General features: G+C 42.0%; 3 protein-coding genes across 3 annotated transcripts in view; 2 read left to right on the top strand and 1 right to left on the bottom strand.

Annotated features, from left to right (window-relative positions):
• LOC143292592 (regulator of G-protein signaling 7-like) overlaps positions 1-2,015 on the top strand; it is a 32,651-nt gene extending 30,636 nt beyond the window's left edge. The window contains exons 15-16 of the mRNA XM_076603042.1: positions 81-119; positions 754-2,015. Coding sequence (XP_076459157.1) covers positions 81-119; positions 754-979 — 265 coding nt within the window. The 3' untranslated portion in view covers positions 980-2,015. The remainder of the gene's footprint in view (positions 1-80; positions 120-753) is intronic.
• Positions 2,016-10,123: 8,108 nt separating this feature from the next.
• Positions 10,124-18,957, top strand: LOC143292595 (ADP-ribosylation factor-like protein 6-interacting protein 1). The gene is made up of 6 exons (XM_076603044.1): positions 10,124-10,202; positions 11,703-11,848; positions 12,369-12,488; positions 13,152-13,269; positions 14,511-14,595; positions 16,326-18,957. The coding sequence occupies exons 1-6, from the start codon at positions 10,125-10,127 to the stop codon at positions 16,454-16,456; spliced, it is 678 nt and encodes a 225-aa protein (XP_076459159.1). The 5' UTR covers position 10,124; the 3' UTR covers positions 16,457-18,957.
• Positions 18,958-21,238: 2,281 nt separating this feature from the next.
• The window catches only part of LOC143292204 (FAD-dependent oxidoreductase domain-containing protein 2-like), a 12,925-nt gene continuing 11,663 nt past the window's right edge, over positions 21,239-22,500 (bottom strand). Inside the window, exons 10-11 of the mRNA XM_076602388.1 lie at positions 22,024-22,262; positions 21,239-21,546 (exon numbers count right to left, since the gene is read on the bottom strand). Coding sequence (XP_076458503.1) covers positions 21,239-21,546; positions 22,024-22,262 — 547 coding nt within the window. The remainder of the gene's footprint in view (positions 21,547-22,023; positions 22,263-22,500) is intronic.

Below are 22,500 nucleotides of genomic sequence, written 5' to 3' on the forward strand. Positions count from 1 at the left end.
GCACGCACACTCTTTTTCTTTATTCTTTTCTTTTTACCCCCATTTGTCTTGTCTCAGTCAATTCATGGGTTCTGCTTCAGGTTCGACAAAGGTGCACCAGAAAGCTCTCTGAGGAAATCGTAAGACTTTGTTTATTTGTGGGTGTGTCAGCGCGCACGCATGTCTATATTTGAATAAGTAGACATTGTGTGTGTATGTGTGTGTGTGCGCGCGCGCGCGTATGTGTGTGTGGTTTTGTCCCTGAAAGATGATCAAGTCATATGCGCTTGTGCACGCAAGCACGTGTGCATGTGTGTTCCTGTCATGTGTGCGAGTTGGAGAAACTGAGAAAGAAGCGTATTACAGTATCTGTTTCACAACTTGAAGTGTGCAAGAAGAATCAATGATGATAATCATAACTGTGGTGATGGTAATTGTAATAATGTATACATAGACTCTCAGTTGCAGTTAGTGTTAAACTGCACACATGCATACCACTCCGACTCACTTGTCCACTTTCTTATCTGGCTCCTCCTGCACACATTCACGCACTGATTCACAGTTTCCCTGCAAATGATTATAATTCGTGAGTGAGCGGACAGTGTGTGCGCACTATACCCCCACCCTCCTCTCTCACACGCATGTGCACTCACAACCAAGCATGCGCAGTACATGCGGAATGACATTACCCAGAAGCATTTAAATTCCATCTGTTTTTACGTTTTTTCCTTCACGACAATTCTTTACCGCTCCATGTTCTGGTGGCCTCCGCAGCGAAACATCTCCCAGTCTCTCTCGCCGCAAAGAACGAGCATCTTTCGGTAAAGGGGGAAGCCTAAAGAGACAACAAGAGCAACAACAACAACAACAGCAGCAACAACAGCAGCAACAACAACAGCAGCAGTTGGAGACAGCTAAGCACAGATCCCTGAACCTTGAGAATGCTGCTACGTCTGGTTTGGCTGCCATGAAACTGCCTGCCTCTCATACAACCCCATAGTGACTGACTGTTGGCGACGGTTTTCTTCATCTGTTCACCTGCACACAACTGCTACGCTGTTTTCTTGGTGCTGTTTGATTTCGTCTCAGATGTGACCTGTATCATTCCATCATTTCATGACTGTAAATGTAGCGACGGATTTGTTTTGTTTTGTTTTGTTTTTTGTTGTTGTTTTTCTGTCTCTATACCCAACACTTTGTGGCTGTTCAGTTGTCTGTTTCACATAGTGTCAGTACAAATGCTGTATTAATAAAATTTTGTCTTTGTTTCATACAGTGTCGGTACAAATGCTGTATTTGACTTTGTTTCATATAGTGTCGGTACAAATGCTGTATTTGTCTGTTTCATATTGTGTCGGTACAAATGCTGTATTTGACTTTGTTTCACATAGTGTTGGTACAAATGCTGTATTTGTCTTTGTTTCATATAGTGTCGGTACAAATGCTGTATTTGTCTTTGTTTCATATTGTGTCGGTACAAATGCTGTATTTCTTTGTTTCACATTGTGTCGATACAAATGCTGTATTTGACTTTGTTTCATATAGTGTCGGTACAAATGCCGTATTACTTTTACATGTAGCGACGCTCGCCTGCTCCCCACACAACTGTTTTGTTGCTGTCCTTCTGCTGTTTGACTCTCATCAAACAGTTTGCCTCACACGGACACAGACAAACTACATCTGTGTTGTTAGACATTGTATCAGATGCATTTGCTTCTCTGCAGTCAATAAGCTACTGTAATCATGTGGTATTGCTTGATCCGAAGTGTGTCTATTTCATCCTGGATACATCTTGTTTATCATCGATGCATCTACTTCACTCTGGGTGTATTTACTTCATTGTACACATATCTACTTCGTTCTGGATGGGTTTGATGACTTCTTCCTAAATATATACAAATACTTTATCCTGGATGTATCTACTTTATGATATACATGTATTTATCTGCTTTATTCTGTGTTTGTTTCAGCCTCAATATATTTACTTAATCCTGGAAGTGTCTACTTTATCTTGAATATATTTACTTAATTCTGGATATGTCTACTTCATCCCTGATATATATAATTCTTCCAGGATGTGTTACTTTATCCTGGACCTGTCTACTTCATCCTGACAGACCTGTTTAATCCAGGGTCTACCTGCTTCATCATAGATGTGTCTGATTTCCACAGCCACTTAGTTTCAATTTTCAGTTGTTACTTGTCTCATCCATGCAACCGCTTCCAGGCTGCACTTGTGTTGACTGACTTTCACCTACAAAGACCATGTCATGTCTGGATCTGTAGCAGTTGAATTGATGCCTGACTGCAACCTGTAATTGAATTTATGTCAGATGCACCAGCAGCCTGATGTAAATTTTGTATTATATGAATGGGATGGTGTATCCGCCATTTTTCGAGTCAGACACCAGCGGGATTTTTTTCTTTCCCTTCTAGAAGACTAACTGGCACTGGTGAGATATCCGATAAGCCGAGGTAACATTCGCAGCTTGGTACTAACACGTAAAAGAGACAGATGGCCGTGGTAAAATCACGCAGAAAACCCACTTTAAGATTAGTTAACAACTGTGCACAGGCAGGCAGAAAACAGAATGTGTGGAACAGGAGAGAACAACCCAAACTCCACAGAGAAAACTAGCTTGAGGAGACCGCATTGCCGTGCTGTGATAAATGTCCTGTCGGTCTGGTTGATGAGGAGATCAGTAGGCTGTGAGTAGGTTGGGAGGTCAGTATGGAGTTTGGGAGGTCAGTAGGCTCTGGGGAGGTCAGTGGGCTGTGGGAAGGTCAGTGGGCTGTGGGGAGGTCAGTGGGCTGTGGAGAGGTCAGTGGGCTGTGGGGAGGTCAGTGAGCTGTGGGAAGGTCAGTAGGCTGTGGGGAGGTCAGTGGGCTGTGGGGAGGTCAGTGGGCTGTGGGGAGGTCAGTGGGCTGTGGAGAGGTCAGTGGGCTGTGGGGAGGTCAGTGAGCTGTAGGAAGGTCAGTAGGCTGTGGGGAGGTCAGTAGGCTGTGAGGAGGTTGGGAGGTCAGTAGGCTGTGGGGAGGTAAGTAGGCTGTGGGGAGGTCAGTAGGCTGTGGGGAGGTCAGTAGGCTGTAGGGAGGTCAGTGGGCTGTGGGGAGGTCAGTAGGCTGTGGGGAGGTCAGTGGGCTGTGGGGAGGTCAGTAGGCTGTGGGGAGGTCAGTGGGCTGTGGGGAGGTTTGGAGGTCAATAGGCTGTGGGGAGGTCAGTGGGCTGTGGGGAGGTCAGTGGGCTGTGGGGAGGTTTGGAGGTCAGTAGGCTGTGGGGAGGTTGGGAGGTCAGTAGGCTGTGGGGAGGTCAGTGGGCTTAAGGGGGGTCAGTGGGCTGTGGGGAGGTCAGTAGGCTGTGAGGAGGTTGGGAGGTCAGTAGGCTGTGGGGAGGTCAGTAGGCTGTGGGGAGGTTGGGAGGTCAGTAGGCTGTGGGGAGGTCAGTAGGCTGTGGGGAGGTCAGTAGGCTGTGTGAGGTCAGTGGGCTGTGGGGAGGATGGGATGTCAGTAGGCTGTGGGGAGGTCAGTAGGCTGTGGGGAGGATGGGAGGTCAGTGGGCTGTGGGGAGGTTTGGAGGTCAGTAGGCTGTGTGAGGTCAGTGGGCTGTGGAGAGGATGGGAGGTCAGTAGGCTGTGGGGAGGTCAGTGGGCTGTGGGGAAGTCAGTAGGCTGTTGGGAGGTCAGTAGGCTGTGGGGAGGTCAGTAGGCTGTGGGGAAGTCAGTGGGCTGTGGGGAGGTCAGTGGGCTGTGGGGAGGTCAGTAGGCTGTGGGGAGGTCAGTGGGCTGTGGGAAGGTCTGTAGGCTATGGGGAGGTCAGTGGGCTGTGGGGAGGTCTGTAGGCTATGGGGAGGTCAGTGGGCTGTGGGAAGGTCAGTAGGCTGTGGGGAGGTCAGTAGGCTGTGGGGAGGTCAGTGGGCTGTAGGCTGTGGGGAGGTCAATGGGCTGTGGGGAGGTCAGTGGGCTGTGGGGAGGTCAGTGGGCTGTGGGGAGGTCAGTAGGCTGTGGGGAGGTCAGTGGGCTGTGGGGAGGTCAGTAGGCTGTGGGGAGGTTTGGAGGTCAGTAGGCTGTGGGGAGGTCAGTGGGCTGTGTGGAGGTCAGTAGGCTGTGGGGAGGTCAGTGGGCTGTTTGGAGGTCAGTAGGCTGTGGGGAGGTCAGTGGGCTGTTTGGAGGTCAGTAGGCTGTGGGGAGGTCAGTGGACTATGGGGAGGTCAGTAGGCTGTGGGGGACTGGCGCTCGTTGATGTAAAGACTATCTGCTCATCTGTGTCAGCTGCTGTCTGTTGCATCTTCCGTTGCACGCTGTATTGTATTGTATTGTATTGTATTGTATTACTGTTTTCGTCCCAACAGATTTCTCTGTGTGGAATTCGGACTGCTCTCCCCAGGGAAAGTGCATCGCTACACTGAAAGTGACACCCTTTTTTCTGCCTGTAATTTAATTTGTTTTTCTATCGAAGTGGATTTTTCTTCAAAATTTTGCCAGAGACAACCCTTTTGTTGCTATTGATTCTTTTACGTGCGCTAAGTACATGCTGCACATGGGACCTCGGTTTATCATCCCATCCGATTGACTAGCGTCCAGACCACCACTCGAAGTGTAGAGGAGAGGAAGAAAATACTGGCAACTATGTAACTACTCAGTGTCAATTGTTTGGATACTACATCGTAAACTGTCTGTATAGCTGTCCGTTCCTGCAAACATTCAATGTCTCTTTCAGAGATGTGTAATGTATAATTACAGTATGATTTAGATAACACTGATTGAGCAGTCACGCCTTGTCTCTCACTAAAGAACCAGACTGCAGTCATGTGTAATCTCCACTGTTGCAGCAGTCACTCTAGTGTCAGCTCTTACTCTGGTTCATGTAAAATGATCACACAGTGTCGGTTACCACAAGGCTTTGTTTTTGTTTCAGTTTTCACTTACAGTTTCTCAAGGAAACTTCACTGCGTTCAGACAAATCCGTATGCGCTACACCACATCTGCTACGCAGATGCCTAACCAGCACCATAACCCAGCGCCCTTATTCGGTCCTTAAGTGTATGCACATTGGTTTTTGTACTGATCAGAATGGATTCACTCCGCATAGTTTTGCCAGAGGACAGTTTCAGTTTCAGTTTCAGTAGCTCAAGGAGGCGTCACTGCATTCGGACAAATCCATAGGACAATACTTATGTTGCCATGGGTTCTTTTTCAGTGCGCCAAGTGTGTGTTGCACACGGGACCTCGGTTTATCGTCTCATCAGAATGACTAGACGCAGAGTTTAATTTTCCAGTCTTGAAAAAAAAAAGGGAGAGGGGGTGGGGGGGGCGAAACCGGGAATCGAGCACAGACCCTCACGGCGGACATTGCTTTGCCACCTTCCTCCTACGAGAACTTCCTCCCTTTGTTTATTTGCATGGTTTGGCCACATGCCCATGGCCCTTGCTAGCGAACACATTTACCCTCAGACGGGGAAACAAATACAACACAACCAAGACCGAATTCTAACCCCGCATAGTCTTGGCTTAGCCCTCATGGGCGGCCAGAGTTGGAGAAGGTAAACACTGACCCCAAGTCCTCGAAAACCACATGTGCTGGACAGTCTTGGAACGTGTCCTCTGATGTATCGACGTCCAGCAACTATGCCGAACATGCACGTGCACGCAGACATACAAATGCACACACGCTCAAATATGCGAAAGCATATGGTCACATACATGCAAACGCGCTCGCACACACACACGCTCCCTCATATATGAACACGCGCTCTTTCCCGTCCTTACACAGATAAACAGACACACCCATGCACGTGGGTGCACACGAGTGAAAGATAAATGCTCGCCAGAACAAATGCACGCATAGTACAAAGCGCGCATAGAACCTACACTTGCCCACACGCACGCAATCATGCACACTCGTGCAATCATAAACACGTGCACGCGCATACGTTTTTCTACTGCCATACATTTGACAGGTTTCCTGCACAAAGGGAACAAACCTTTATCCAACTGTCAGAACAGCGTGTTGTGTGACGAGTGATTGCCCGGTTGGCCAGAATGACTGGGGGGAAAGCAGTCACACACATTTGCCTGGTTGGAGCGACACATTGATCACCACGTGCCCCCCCCCCACCCACCCCGTCCCACCACCACCACCACACCCCACCACCCCTCCATCCCCTCCCCCTCCCCATCCCCCCCCCTCCATATCACTCCTCTTTTTTTTTGTCATGATCTCCAGTGTCACTGTCTGCTGTTGGTTTTTCCTGCACATTAAATACAACGTGATCGAACTGTCTCTCTTTGTTTCAAAGGAAATGGGCTAAGAATGTTTATCTTCTGTCTCAGTCACATGATCCGGCCAGGTGACAGAAATGTAAGTTGTGGAAAAAATAATGGATTGGTAGATATAGCCTACTTACTGTTTCGACTTTCGCATCATATATATATATATATATATATATATATATATATATATATGAATGCATATGTGTGTGTGTGTGTGTGTGTATGCGCTCATGTGAGTGTGTATATGTGTGTGTCAGTGTGTGTGTTCAATGAAGCTCATAGAGCTTTACAACGATTGCAAAAAGAGTAATAACAAAGGAAAAATAATATGATACGATGTATAACACAAAAACAAGCAAACATATACAAAAGCTCAGTATAAAAAAAAAAAAAATCATGATAATAATCAGTAATATAAAAATGAAATTAAACAGAGTGCAATAAACTCAAACAAGAACACACATGCAGAGGAAGAGCAAAAATATTTTAGACAAAAGAAACAAAAGGGCAGATAACAGGAATGGAAAAAAATAATAAAAGGTCACAGGTAATAATCAGCCCGATGTACAATACAATAAGAATTGTGAGAGCAATTCTCGTGTCGGAGGCAGTCTAAGGGAAATAACTGGTTCGTCGTTTACAATTTTGAAGATACACAGTGATCTCCCTTCAAAGTACAGATTCTCTCTGAGTCGCCACAATCTTTTCTTCTTTTTTTCCGGTTTCGGGTTTGTTTGGAGTTTTTGTTGTTTTGGTTTTTTTTGTTTTTTAGAGGCGGGGGGTGGGGGCGGTGTTTGTTTTGCTGCTTTAACTTGGAGGAATGCTATATTTCCCCTTGATGGTGGGGGGGAAAAAACGTGGCCAGCCTAACTGGCTGTTTACCCTCAACTGTCATGTCGAACTGCCATCAAATCAAATTCAAAAACACCTTCTCGATCCACATAGAACATGATTAACTTGTGAAATCAAACGCTCTGTATAAACTCATATATGATATGGAAGAAAAGAAGATTAAATTAAAACTAGATTAAAATAAAAATCCACAATAGTTGTTGAGTCAGTAGACTAAAAGCTGGCCGAAACTGAGCGGCCCTCAGACCCACCCCGCCTCTATCTTTCCCTGAAATACACACACACACACACACACACACACACACACACACACACACACACACACACACACACACACACACACACACACACACACACACACACACACACACGGGATCATTTACACAACAGGCTGCCTACCTGGGTAGAGCCGACTGACGGCCGATCATTTGTTTCCTGTGACATTCAATCAGAGTTCAGGCACGGACACATACACACTCAGACAAACATCTAATATTATACGTGTTTGACAGTTGTTGTTGTTGTTGTTTTATTTACCCCGCCATGTAGGCAGCCATACTCCGTTTTCCGGGATGTCCATGCTGGGTATATTCTTGTTTCCATAACCGGGCCACCGAACGCTGACATGGATTACAGGATCTTTAACGTGCGTATCTGATCTTCTGCGTGCGTATACACACGAATGTGGTTTCAGGCACTGGCAGGTCTGCACATATGTTGACCTGGCAGATCGGAAAAATCTCCACCCTTTACCCACCAGGCGCCACCGAGATTCGTACCCTGGACCCTCAGATTGAAAGTCCAACGCTTTTACCATTCGGCTATTCGAGTACTGCACAGCAATATGTACAAATAAAAACATGTAACAAGTACATCCATGTATATCAGACGGTAAAATGCACACACACACACACACACACACACACACACACACACACACACACACACACACACACACACACACACACATGCAAAGGCAAACAACATATCACGTCAATAAATTCAATCAATTGATATGAATACATTTAATCTATTAAGAAGGGGAAAAAACGTAAAAACACTCACGTACACACTCGATTACTCTTGCCAGCGCACATACCCCCTCCCCCCCCCCCCCCCCCCCCCCCCCCCCGCCTCTTTCCCCAACAGCCACCACCAACCAACAACTGAACTGGATACAAACATATGCCCGAGCTCAGCCTCATACAGGCTCCCACATACACCGGCGAAAAAGGTCTCCTCTCAGGCACTCGTCAGCTGGTGAAGTTCATGGGTAGGTAGAGTGCGTAGCAAGCAACCACTGATGCAGCGCCTGTCGCCTTTGCTGGCACAGCACGTCGCTTGTACTCAGTGCTTCGACTGTCCGAGTTTGTCAGTGTTGTGTAGACGGGCGCAATAGCCGAGTGGTTGAAGCGTTGGACTGTCAATCTGAGGGTCCCGGGTTCGAATCACGGCGGTGACGGCGCCTGGTGGGTAAAGGGTGGAGATTTTTACGATCTCCCAGGTCAACATATGTGCAGACCTGCTAGTGCCTGAACCCCCTTCGTGTGTATATGCAAGCAGAAGATCAAATACGCACGTTAAAGATCCTGTAATCCATGTCAGCGTTCGGTGGGTTATGGACACAAGAACATACCCAGCATGCACACCCCCAAAAACGGAGTATGGCTGCATACATGGCGGGGTAAAAACGGTCATACACGTAAAGTCCCACTCGTGTGCATACGAGTGAACGTGGGAGATGCAGCCCACAAACGCAGAAGAAGAAGAAGAAGAAGTCAATGTTGTGTGTGAGTGCCAGACTGAACTGGCGTACTAAAGGAAAGTTCAGTTCAGTTACAGTGGCGCCACTGCGTCAGTACTAGAGGAAAGGCGTCACGACGAAGACGAGGTATGCTCTTTCCTTTAGTTCAGCTGTGCTGACCTTGAGGTTTCTACAGCCGGAGAAAACCGGCCAAGGGTTCTCCTGGGTTTAGCACTGATGACGTCAATAGCTTCCTCAGTTGTTGAGCGTCACACCGAATCAGTGTAACAATGCTTTTTAAAATTCGGCTTCCGATAATATGCGGCGGGAATGTATGTCTCTCTGTCAGTCTCAGTTTCCGAGGGTCTTGATTCACACACACACACACACACACACACACACACACACACACACACACACAAACGTTTTTGTGCTTTTATTGTCTGCTTCAGTGTTTATTGGTTGGTTAACTTATCTATCTTTTATAGTTGTTTCTACATAATTATAGTCATCTTCGTTTTGTTGTTGTTTGCTTCTTCAGTTACCAGTCCCTTTTTTGTTCTTGTTTTTCTTTGGTTCATATTTATGAAGATAAAAATGGAGTATGATTAAGTAATCGTCGATTCACCCAGAGAGTATGTGGGGGCGGAGGCGCTGTGTTTACTAGATGATGTGGATGTGAGCGTGTGTGCATCAGAGACCATCAGAAACAGAACTATAACTGGGAATCTGGGAATCGTGGGGAAGAAACAAAGGGAAACTACCGTGGTTGTCTTCAAATTGCAGTGGCTTATTTGTAGTTCTTTCCCTTACACTGTGACGGCCGTTCGGTGAGTGCACTCTGAAAATAAACGAATGGACACAAAAATAAATTCACAAATAATAGACAAAGCATTCCATTCATTGTTGAATAAATATTGTCATTTATCATTGTCATTCTGGCGTTCTTTTTTTTCTTTTGTTATCATCGTCGCTATCATCGACATGGTGTGGTTCTATTCAGGTCAATGCGTGCAACAGCCCCATATCAATGTTTACATCATTGTTCAACCCACCAAAAGGAAGTGGGTACGTGTATGGATGTCTGTGGTACAAGTGCGGATTCTTGGAATTCCAGAGCACTAGAATCATGATGCTTCGCAATACATTTTGACACTTGACGGCCTGTGTGTGACAGGTCCCCCTCACCCTCCGCCTCTGCCCAGACTCACACTGTATATTCTATTTTTAGATCAGTGGCCCAGATCCCAGACACATCCTTCCCGTCGTGCACGTTCGTTATGAGATTATGCGAGATCATAACAAAACGCAAAATGGCAGGAAAACTGGATGTGCCATGCAGTTTGGCAGTTAATGAGGTGATGATGGCTGACAGATTTATTGTAACTTGTTTTCCCCAAATCATCGCTTTACTGCCCAGAAACTGGTTTGGGGCGTGGCGTGTATTATGAATATGTGAAGGCATTGCCTTTGTGCAGCGCAGGGGAATGAGTTTTGAGACGTTTACATTTGTAACTTGAGATGCTTTTCCAACCCTCCAACCCAGTGTCTGTCGCGGACATTGTGTTCTTTACCAAAGAGAGCGTCAGGATGGAAGACCTTTCCCAGACAACAAGTATAATAATATTTGTTCTCAACTTTATCAAATTCCCCAACAGCCCCTTTAAAGGAGAAAATTGCATGTGTTAAGTGCAACTTTTTTTTTCTTTTTTTTTCTTTTTCTTGGGGGGGCGGGTGGCGGGGCACGTGGGGGTGTTACATGTGTATTAGATTTAAAGGGTCAAAATCCAGCAGAAAGTCAAGCAAATTGTGTTACAGAACGTTGCAGTCCTCATACAGAAATCAGTTGTAAAACTGAAGTTAGTCATGTCATCATGGGACTTAACTGTCACATGAAACTGTCATATGAAACAACTGCATTTTGTTCATATATATCATCAGGTGCCTTACAATTAAAACTGAAATGTTACATTTAATTCTTAATTGATTTATTGTATTACTCTTTGTCACAACAGATTCTTCTGTGTGAAATTTGGGCTGCTTTCCTAAAGGAGATGTGTCACTCCAACATTTTTTTCAGCCTGCAAGTGCATAATTTGTTTAATAATATGGATTTTTCTACAGACTTTTGCCAGGGTCAACCCTTTTGTTGCCAGGGGTTTGGGGGTTTGTTTTGTTGTTTTCTTTCTTGCATTTTCTTAATGCATGGCACAAACGGGACCTCTGTTTATCATCTCATCTGAATGACTAGCATCCAGACCACCACTCAGGTCTATTGGATTGGGAGGAATTACTGCCAAGTATGGGATTCAAACCAGTGCAATCAGATTCTCTTGCTTTCTCGGGCAGATGTGTTTCTACATGGCCACCACTCACTGGTGTGTGTACATATATGTGACTGAGGGCATACATGTTCTAAGTTTGATTATTGTTGTGCTTGTATTTGTAAGCTGCATTCTTTGTGTCAAGGTTTTTGGGCAGGTGTGTACACATGTGAATTTTTTCTGATTCTTTTGTATTCTTATATTTGATCATCTGAAGCACATGAATTCCAAACTGTTCTCAGAAATGTCGTTACTGAGCCCATACAAAGGTTGGTAGCCCTGCACTTATCATATTTAGAGATTTTCTTCAGAGTAGAATACCATTATTGTGGAAAAGTTATGTATGCCATATTTTGTGTATAAATCATGTTGCAGACTTTTTTTCTGCTAAATTGTAGCGGACATATACAAGAATTCTTTCACTTTTTAGACTATATTTGTTTGAATTTGAATTTTACACTGTTATAGACTGTAGTGTTTGTCAGGTTGTTGCTGTTGTGGTTTTCCTTTTAAGAGCAGTAATATTATTTTCAGCCTGCCCATGACAGGAATGACTTGGATGAACTGAAGAGAGATCTGGAAGGATGGCGACAAGTACTCCTTCACCTTCAAAGCGTGCTGAAGTGGGAACGACCATATCATCCTGTGGTCCTGCTTGGTGCTGTAACACTTGTGTTTGTGTGAGTGTTCAGTATTGCACATAAACATTCCTGTTGCATTATGTGAATGTGTGTGTGTGTTTAGTGTGTGTGTGTGTGTGGATGAAGTTGTTTATATAAAGTGTGCTGTTCTGATTGCTGAAAGCAGTTTGACAGTGTGAGTCCTGATTTACTTCAGCTCAAGTTAGTTTTCAGTTTTTGATCATTTATCTTGATAAGGTTTGTCAGATGAAATAATTCATTTTCTTCCTTTTGATTACTAATATTTGATGTATCTCATTCTCTCCTACTCCACTCCACCTGTCCACATGCATGATGTGCATAGAGAACAAAGCTGATAATAAGTTATATAAAGTAGGCAAACTTGTAATACCAATAGGTGATTTTCTTATTGGATGCTTTTATGTTTTGAAAGCAGTTACAAGAAGCACCAAGAAAGACATTTGTGTGTAAATATATTGAATGTAAATGTTACTAAGTATCAAGAATCTGTGTTATGATGTTTACAGTTTTGTTTCATAAAGTTGGATGTTTGTTTCAGACTGGTTTGGGCCTTGCAGCCTTCAATAATGACCACTGTTGGTGTGCTTGGTTTGGTGATCACCACAGTAGATTTTGCTGTGCTCTTTGTCAGCCCTACCTTCTTGTCCACAGAACAATGGTAAGACCAAAGTCAGTGAAGCCTGTGAGATTTGAAGAGAGAGTGGAAATTTTGTTAGGAATTACAATAATAATAAATACATGCCCAGCGCTTTTTCTCAAATAAGAGTTCAAATTGCTTCACAATTATGAAACTCTTTGATTATAAATGACAAAATTATAAACTAAATCAGTTTAACAAATGTCACACAGACTTCATAACACAACTGGTTCAACCCACTAGCACACAGGCATGCACTTGTACGCGTACACACACACACACACACACACACACACACACACACACACACACTCAAATTCATAGCATGGACAAGACACAGTTTGAAACTCTGGTGGACAAAGTAGATATTAAAAAAAAAAAAAGGCTTTGGCAGTGGAGTGTCTAAAGTTTATTTGAAGGTTATCCAAATTGTCGGACGCTAAAAGAAAAGGGTGCACTGGCCAAAGGATTTTGTTGTGACAGATGGAATGCAAAGAATATGATTATCATGTTTTCCTGTGAATGTGTCACAGTGCGTGTGTGTGTGTGTTTGTGTATATCCAATGTGCATGTCTCAGCATGTCTCTGTTAACATGGCGTTCGAGTTAAAATCAAAAATGTCATAAGTGATCAGACTTTAGTTAATTAGTTTTGTTCATTAAATAATCTTTTTGTTTGACACAGGACAGGAAGAGAGGAACAAGAGTTTGAAAACATCTGTGGAGGCATCCTACAGTTACGAATTGACATCCTTGATTTCATACGAGGTCTTGCTGTCCTGAAAGAAGAAAGACCCACCATTGTAAGTTAATCAGATAACAAAAGATTTATCTGAATTACTGACACATGAAACTGTTTTCTTTAACACATGTTGCAACTTCATTCAGCTGTTGCGGTTTAATCAGGTGCTACTAACAATGTATTTTGAGTAAAACTGGATGATAATAATGATAATGGAGCTTGATTTTCACACTTCCCAGGCAGTGAGATTAGTCATTTACGATGAAAGATAGACAAATGTGTTAGAATTGTGAGAATTGTGCACATTGTATGCATTGGAGAGGGCTGGTTAAAGAAGTTTCACCCATGATTGTGATTTCTTCTTATGTTTTTTTTCTTTTTATCATGTTTTATTCATGTGGGATGGCTTGAGCAATATTATTTGAATGAAAGGTGCAATAGAAATAAACTGTTATGATGGTAATTATTTATTTTCGCATGTGTTCAATTACCCAGTCTTGAGCACAAAAGAAAAAACAAAGAAAATGTACTTACATGCAAATAATGAATATGAAAACTTTTGGGTACAAAAACTTAACAAAGTTCTGAACAAATTTTGCCACAGCACATGACATACCATACATGAACATGTTCTCACACATGTACACAATCATGCTATCAGACAGAACACACACACATTTACAGCTACACGCATCCTGCAGAAGATCAAAAAGCACATGATTGACTAAGATGTTAGCTGATTGGAAGAGGTGAGTTTTGAGAGACTAAAACAACTCAGTAACTGAAAGACTGAAGATGATTGACAACATGTGGGAAACACAGATCAGGCCTTCAAATTAACTTTAAAAGTGAATTGGGGAATCCAAACATAGGCCTCATCGCCACAGAATGTACTGCTTTTTTTTTGTCTGTTGAACTGTTATTTTCTCATTTGTATCTGCTTAAAAAAAATGTTATTTTTGTTTCTCCTCAGTTCGCTCACAGTTCTTTGATGTTTGATGTATACTCTGGCAGCATCTATGTGTGTGGGTGTGTGCATGTGTCTTTTGGGAATTTAGCTTCATTGTTAATTTTTGTATTTCTGCAAATGTACAGTATGCAAAGGCTTTTGGATTCATCAGATCAGCAGCGCGCAGTATTCTTTAATATCATTACATGTACGCATGCATGTGCACACGCACAAACACACACACACAGTATACATCCATACACACAACATTTTTCTACTATAAACTTTAATGATGAAAATGTTATCCGAACAGCACCAAGTTCAACAGTCAGTAACTGTTTTTATTTTTTCAGTATTTCATTCTGGCGATGGCACTGTTGACAGTTTCCGCTTGGATTGGATACATAATGAACAATTTATTTCTCACATATTTGATCGGTGAGTATAAACTGAACTTTGATTAGAAAATAATTGCCCATTCTTCTTTCGTGTTTTTTTTTTGTTTTGTTTTGTTTTTTTGTTTTGGGGGGTTTTGGGGGGTTTTTTTTAGCAGTAGCCAGTATAACTTGTGCTTGAGTGATTATATTATATGCTGTTCTAATCAAGATAAAATGACTTTTCATTTAGATTCCTGTGTTTTGTTTTGTTTTTTGGTGGTGCTTGTTTGTTTTGTTGTTGTTGTTTTTTGGTTTGGTTTGTTTGTTTTGTCTCGCAAGAAAAGAGTATAAACTATGTAGTTCTGGGAACAAACTCAAGTGTCTACAAGCCACATTAGGGCATTGCAGTAAAATGAAACAAGACTTTCTTTTTTTCTAAATATGATTACAAGTTACTGAAAAAATCTGTCCATTGCCAGGGAAACATTACTCCTTCTGGAGGGCCTCTGCCAGGGAATTTACCATGAAAGTAGATATGAATTAACAAAAAATTCTACAGGCTACTTTTTTTATCAGAAGTATGCAAACCTTAAGTTTTTCTGAAAGGAAATTGACTGAGCTTTTGATTGAAATTATGAGATGTATAGATTATGATTTTGAGCTGGCTAAACAGTGAATAATGTTTTAGCTGTGAACATTACATTTCTGAGTACATGAAACATATATCTATATCATCATGATTTTTTTCAAAACAAAACTAAATAACATCAAACAAAAAACAGTATACAAAGAAACAGAACCCACCAAATAAAGTCAAGTTAGTATCCAAGATATTGTAACTGAAGTCAGATAACTATCAAAACTACACAGATTTTGGAACAATTCCAAAATATGTGCTGTTATCAGAGTCCCCAATCTCCCCCTCACCCCTCCTCTTCCCTTCCTCTTTATTTTCTCTAACATTGTCAGGCTTGTGCCATGACACAATATCATGAATATGTGTAAATAAGTGTCAGCAGTATATTCTGGGTTGTCATATCCACATTTGCTTGCATGAAGTCAACCAAGTTTGTTTCTTGTTTGCTCTATGTGTGTGCAAACTGCCTTTGCTTGGTGACAGTTTGTCAAGACCATAGATCATGCCGTATACTGTATTAGGACTGTTCACATTTATTTATGATTGAGTAGAGTGATTTTGTTCTCCTTCCACCACGGATGGACCATTAGTAAAAGTGGGGGTGGGGTGGGGTGGGGATTATGAAAAAGAATATTCCAAGTTAGGTCATGAAATGTGCGAAACTGGTTGATAACTCTGCTTCAGTTGGGTTATGCAGGGTTGATAACTCTTTGCTTCAGTTGGGTTATGCAGGGTTGATCTTTGGGTTATGTTGCTGGTCAGGCATTTGCTTAGCCTAGAAATATGTAAATTTGACTGCTTGAGTAACATTTATTTTATCTGCCATTATGTTTTCATTTATTTATGTGCCATTATTCATTTATCGGTGATTGTTTTTAATCACTTTGCTGTTCAGAATTTGATTTTTATTTGGTTTCATTTTAGTTTGTCCTCTTTTTTTTCTTCTTTTTTTTCTTTTTTTTTCTTTTTTTTTAAATTTATAATGATTTTAAATAGGGGAGTGCTTCTTTACTGATTTACTGGTATTAATAATTTTTTTATTGAAGGAAAACTTTCTTTTACCAAAGACGGTTTAGATCGCACACAATCCTTTATGAAGTTTTATACATTGACTGATTTGTTAGTTAACATATTTCATTATTCATATATTTCAGTGTTGATGATTGTGATGGCTCCGGGTCTGAGACACAGAGGCCTGATACACAAGTATCTACTCAAATACTGGCTCTTTTTCAAACGCTTAGTGTTTGGACGACAGAACATCACCAAGACCAAAGTGAATTGATGTCAACTTTATCCTCATGAGCCTCTTTCAGTGTGATTCTGTACTTTGAAAAAGGCTGGTTTTAATCCCCCCCGACTCTTGAATTGCACTGTATGTGTGCATATATATGTAGGTGCAAGGGTGGGGGAAGTTTTTCTTGAGAGGGTTCATGAAGCAGGTTTTGTTTTCAGTTTGCGCTGCTTGACTAGAATCAAATGAAATGAAAGGCGCCACACTCAAGAGATGTAGAAGCATGCAGTGTGGGGGAGGGGAACATTTATGTCAGCAGTCGTTGTTTTCTTCTAGTAATCAGTAGAAAGCCAAACTTGCTTGCCATATTGTATAGCACTGCACCATATTTTTCTCAAATTGTTTCTTAGTGTTGCCTTTGAATTGTCAAAAATGTGATGCCTGATTATATTGAAACTGTTCTTCTTTGTGTGATGGTAACATTGAGGGTAAAATTTTGTCTGATTAATTCTGTTAAAGGTTCGGATGTAATGATTCCCATGTTGTTAAGGACTAATTTAATGTGTTAGTTTATCATTCGGTATTTTAAGCATAGATTATTTTTGCCCTCTATATCTGAGTATTATCAGCTTTGAGTATAATTATTATGTTGTTGAAATACTTTTTCAAAGCTTTAAAACATTTTCTATGAAAATTGGAGTATGTGTGTGTGTGTTTGACCTGGTTTGTATGTTGTTGTTTTTTAATGAATAATCTTGTTCTGTGAAAAGTACAAGTTTGACATCATGTTTCCTTGTATAAACATAACTTCAGATGCTTGTGATTCTTTTTTCACATTCAATGTTGTTGGAGAAAATACAGAAATGTACACATAATTAATGTAAATACACTGTTCAAACAATTTTGAAAGAGCCAAAATTCCATAGTCAGCACCAGCCGATGTGGCGAAGTGGTTAGCATCGCGAACTGACAGCTGAGAGGACAGGGGTGTAATTCATAGTGGAGGTGGGTTTTTCAGTCTGCAGCCGGCTCCTACCCAAAGTTGAGTGTGCTATGGGCTTAAATGAGAAGACTGGGACCACACTGTAAAGTGTCATCCACTTCATAGATGCATCTTTGGGTGTGTTGCTCTAATTTCCTGACCAACACTGCAAGTGTCAGCATCTCTCGAGCCTGGTTGATGCTAGGATATCATTATGATAAAACGTAGAGTACAGCCTTGTTGCATAGTCCCAAACCTAAAATGGACAGCTTCATAGCAGCATTGTCATCATCATTGTCGTTTTCCTCCTCCTCTTTCATCAATATTAAAAATAGTCCCAGATTATGTGCTCTCATGATGACCACAGTTTCAATACCCCTCCACTTCCATACTCGGGGTAAGTCTTGTCAAAGTCTTCAGTGTCGGCAGATTCTCAGGGGACTGTCGTTGGAGGGACATGGTGGCATTTTCCTTTCTGGGGGAGACGCTCTCTCAGTCTGGCTCCACGACAAAGCCATTATTGTTGTCAGAAGGGGGCTTAGTAGGTGGTGTACTAAGTACGTTATATCAGAAGAGGCACAACTAGACACTACCAAAGTGACTCGGCAGCAGTGTAGGGTCTCCTCTGGTGTGTGGCCTCCTGTTGACTGAACATCAATTGCTCCATGTGGACTGCCAGTATTGGGACTGTGACATCAAACCTGGGTGTGGCCATGTATGGGGGACTCGGAATGAACGGAGTGGGAGTACTGCCACTGAAATGGTGCAGATGATGGTGCAGCAAAAAAAACCGAAACGAACAAAAAGCTTCATAGTCAGCTGAATATTGGAGAAGTCTTACATTTAAATCAGCTTGACTACATTGATGTGACCAACTCAGTCTATATGCTACAATCCAGTCATGAATGACAGGCCTCTCCAGAACTGAACATTCAAAGTAAGTGCCACAAGGGAAGAAAATCGATTGTGAACCATTTTCTGTTTCGTTTTCTGGGTAATGTTTCACCCAGTTTGATTCATTCATTCCCTGGAAAATAGCATTTATAAAGCATTGATTGCTCACTTTCACACAGTGTTGATATGTAACCAAATGTTACTTTAGATCACTGTGTTCCATGACAGATAAGCATCATCCAAAGGAAAGTCACACACGCGCACATGTTCATACAATGCAGAGACATAACACACTAACACATCATTCTGTGTGCAAGATTTTTTTTTTCCAGTAAGTACAGTTTCAGTTTTGTATCAAGAATAGGTTATGATACTGTGCAATACTATACAGGATACCAGGAAAGAGATCTGTGCAAGCAGTTATTAATTTTTCTTCATTTTATGGTCTATGTTACAAGTGGTGAATTGTTTCCTTATTTTACATTAAAGTAACCTAGTGAAACTTTCATTTGAATCAAGAATTTTTCTCACTTTTGGGCCATATTTTAAGTGGTGGCTTCATTTTGGGGGGGATTCTGTTTGCTCTTTGAATCCGTGTGAAATGCTTGCTCAAAGCATATTGTGCAATAGTTAAAATGGCACAGGGTCAGTTTTGTGGGGGGGGGGGGGGGGGGGTTGTTTGTTTTTTTGTTCCTTTGAATATTTTATGGGTTGTCCTTGTGATTTTCTTCTCTTGCAGTTATGTTTAGAATTTTAATTTGATTGGGTGAGTATAATAAGTTTACTTCTGGAAGCAATGTTTGCGTTAATGTTGCACATTATTGGAAACAAAGTTTATTCTAATGTTGTGCAGCACTGGAAACAAAATACAATATTGTAAATGATATACTCCCAACTGATCACTTCATTCCTTGGGTATTTATGTATTTTTTTTGTCCAGTGTTTGACATTTTGACAAAAATGTTATTTTCCTGCATTTATTTGTATTTGTGTGCATGGGTGTCTTTTTATGTGTGCATGATGTCTTATGTATGTGTATCTGATGAGGAAATGTGTATGTACATGTCAGAGAGAGAGAGAGAGAGAGTGAACTGTCATGTACAAATTTCCTGACACAAGTGTTCTAGATTCTGTCAGTTTTGGACTGTGACCACCAGAGAAGACCACTAGAGTACAGTGCCATTTTTTCTTTTCTTTTTCTTTCTTTCTTTTTTCTTTTTTTTAATTTGATAGCTTACCTGTGTTCTGGTGTAAGACCTTTGTTGTGAAATGTGTATGTGAGGGTGTGTGTGTGTGTGTGATCTTAAAATGATAACATGCTTTAACCTAAAATGTTGTTGATATTTGTTATCATGTGATATTTGATTTTCAGTAAAGGCATTAATTCAGTTGTTTTTATTCATTACATGCCAGTCAGTTAAGCATCAATAAAGCTTTTTGATGGAATCTTCCACATATGTGATACAATCTTGTATTGATGTGTGTGAAAGCCTTTTGTCAAAAGTGTGACTGCATGTCATTGTGTGCACGGATATGCACATGCGAGTATGACAGTTCATGTCTAAGAATGAAATCATCGCTTTGATGTACATTAATTCTGCAGTATCGTTTTGGACATATTCATAAATCAACTCCTTTAAAAATATGATGAAGAAAAGAAAAGAAATGTGCATGGGTGAGACTTTTCTGGATGAAGCCCCCTGAAGCCCCCAAATTCCTGCTTCAGGATTCAAACATTTTTTTCAGTCCCACCAATAAATTTATGTGTGTGCATGTGTTCCCCCTAACTGTGCCAGAGGCAAGAAAATGACTAACCAGCCCCCCTGCAGAGTGTGTTTCAGACTTTTTCACTGGCTGTCATCTCCATCTTGGTCTTTTCAGCCAGACATGTGCCAGTATGACAATTCATGTCTTTGCTACACAAGAATAAAATTATCACTTTGATCTACAGTAATTCTGCTTGTGTGTGTGTGTGTGTGTATGCCATAGGCAAGAAGATGACTAACCAGCCCCCTACAGAGTGTTTCAGACTTTTTCACTGGCTGTCATCAACATCTCAGTCTTTTCAGCCAGACACATAAGGAGTGAAAGAGAAGGAAAAAAGCAGTGGATAGAGGAAATGGATGATCTGGAAGGCCACAGATTTAATTAACTCTTCCAAGCACCATATGAAAAAAAAATCCCTATATACATTTGAAAAAAACACCTGATACATCTTATGTTAAAAGTATACATATATATTTTTTGTTAATGATTTTGATACATGAAAAAGATTAATAATTCTTTTTTTATATACATATGCATGTTAAGACACCAACTTAATAACCCTCTTTGCACATTGTCAGAAAAATCCTACCACATTCCATGACAATATTCATTATTTTGATTCCACAAATTGTAATCTTGATTCCATTGATTTTTATGCCTCATGCCCCGGTCTGAATCTCCTCTTACAATTGATCCTCAGCACTAACAGTACATTAAGTGTTCCATAATTTATTTACCAAAAAAAAAGGAAAGTGATAAAATTATAGAAAAAATGGGTACATTACGACTGACGTAAAATTAGTTTGACAACAAGAAGAAAACAAAGCGTAGACTAATTTAAAGAGAATTTCCATACATGATCATTACAGACACAACCTCATCATTATAGTGTTATAACAGTATCAGTAGCTCATGGAGGCGTCACTGCGTTTGGATAAATCCATATACACTACACTACATCTGCCAAGCAGATGCCTGACCAGAGCAGCGTAACCCAACACACGTAGTCATGCCTTGAGACCCTGAGCCATAACATTAATTGATAAATCAGTTTCAAGGAAGTGTCAGAGTGTGCAGGTAGATCCATACACACAACACTACATCTCTTTTTTTTTTCTTCTTTTTTTTTTTCTTTTTTTTTTTCCTAAACTTTGCATGAACCAAACATGCCATGATCATTATATCGCTCCTCAGTACTGCCTCCTGAACTGCAAGCCAGAGAGCAGTGCCATCGGTGGCGTAGCGGTCAACCCCTGGCCCTGGAGGTAGTGGTTGGAGCAGGCAGGGCTGGGCCGACCATGGCTCAGGGCCTCCAAGAAACAGGTCTGGCCAAAGCGCTGGCGGAGGTCCGTGGACAGAATGTGCTCCAGGAAATGTCGGAGCGGAGTCCCGTGGACCTTGTGAGTGTCCCAAAGGGTCAGGAAGTCCTCCACCACGTGGTGGATGGCGCTAGGGCGGGGCAGGACCTCCTTCTCGCCGAGCTGCTTCATCTGTTCCTCTGGAGAAGGCAGCCATGTCGCAATAACATCAACGCGCAAGGGTTTTTTTTTTTTTGTTGTTTGTTTTTTGTGGGGGGGGTTTGTTTTGTTGTTGTTGTTGTTTTTTGTTTTTGTTTTTTTGGGGGGGTTGTGGTTTTATGTGTGTGTGTATGTGTGTTGCGCTGTGAACACAGCCGTGCTGTGAACACAGCCCAAGTATGGGAATGTCTATGTGCCCTGAATGATTCGATTTCATTCATTCATTCATTCTGACATTTCAATGTCTCATTCTACATCGTGACGATAAAACTACTGGTCTTCTCGTTACTTTCTGTTTTCACATCAGATTCGTCAGTTGCTGACCACTCTGTCCTAAGTCAGAAATGCACACACACGCCCAACAGCCCCCCCCCCCCCCCCCCCCCCCCCCCCCCCCAACACACACATTCACACTTCCATGATGGTACAACAAACACGGTAGGATGGATGGAGGATACCTGTGGGCAGGGTCGGGTAGTAATAGAGCACTGGGTGCAGGAAGTTGGAGGTGTGGGCCATGTTCGGGCGGTCTGTGGCCTGACCCGCGGCCAGGTTGTCTTTCCCTGGACCCGAGAAGTTGGCCCCGTACTGCATCACCATCACCAGCACACGGGACCCCGAGTGCCCTGTGTGTTTGGGTAAGGCGTGCAGAAGGTTGATGGGAAACTCTTCCAGGTAGTGGAACGTCTGACCGTCCCTGTGGTGGGCAGAGAGAAGAGAACAGAGAGAGAATGCGAATGAATTTTTTCATTATTAGGCGGCCATAGCCCCCCCACCCCCTCCCCCTCCCTCCCGAAATGAAGGGGTGCACATGGACATACAAGCACATCACAGCTATACCAACAATGGTATACATACATATCAACGGTCAATTCAAACGAAATTTATGTTTAAATCATATCATCGAGACAATACATTATATCTATATTTATATG

This window comes from Babylonia areolata, chromosome 18, assembly GCF_041734735.1.
Source record: "Babylonia areolata isolate BAREFJ2019XMU chromosome 18, ASM4173473v1, whole genome shotgun sequence".
Taxonomy (NCBI): Eukaryota; Metazoa; Mollusca; class Gastropoda; order Neogastropoda; family Buccinidae; genus Babylonia; species Babylonia areolata.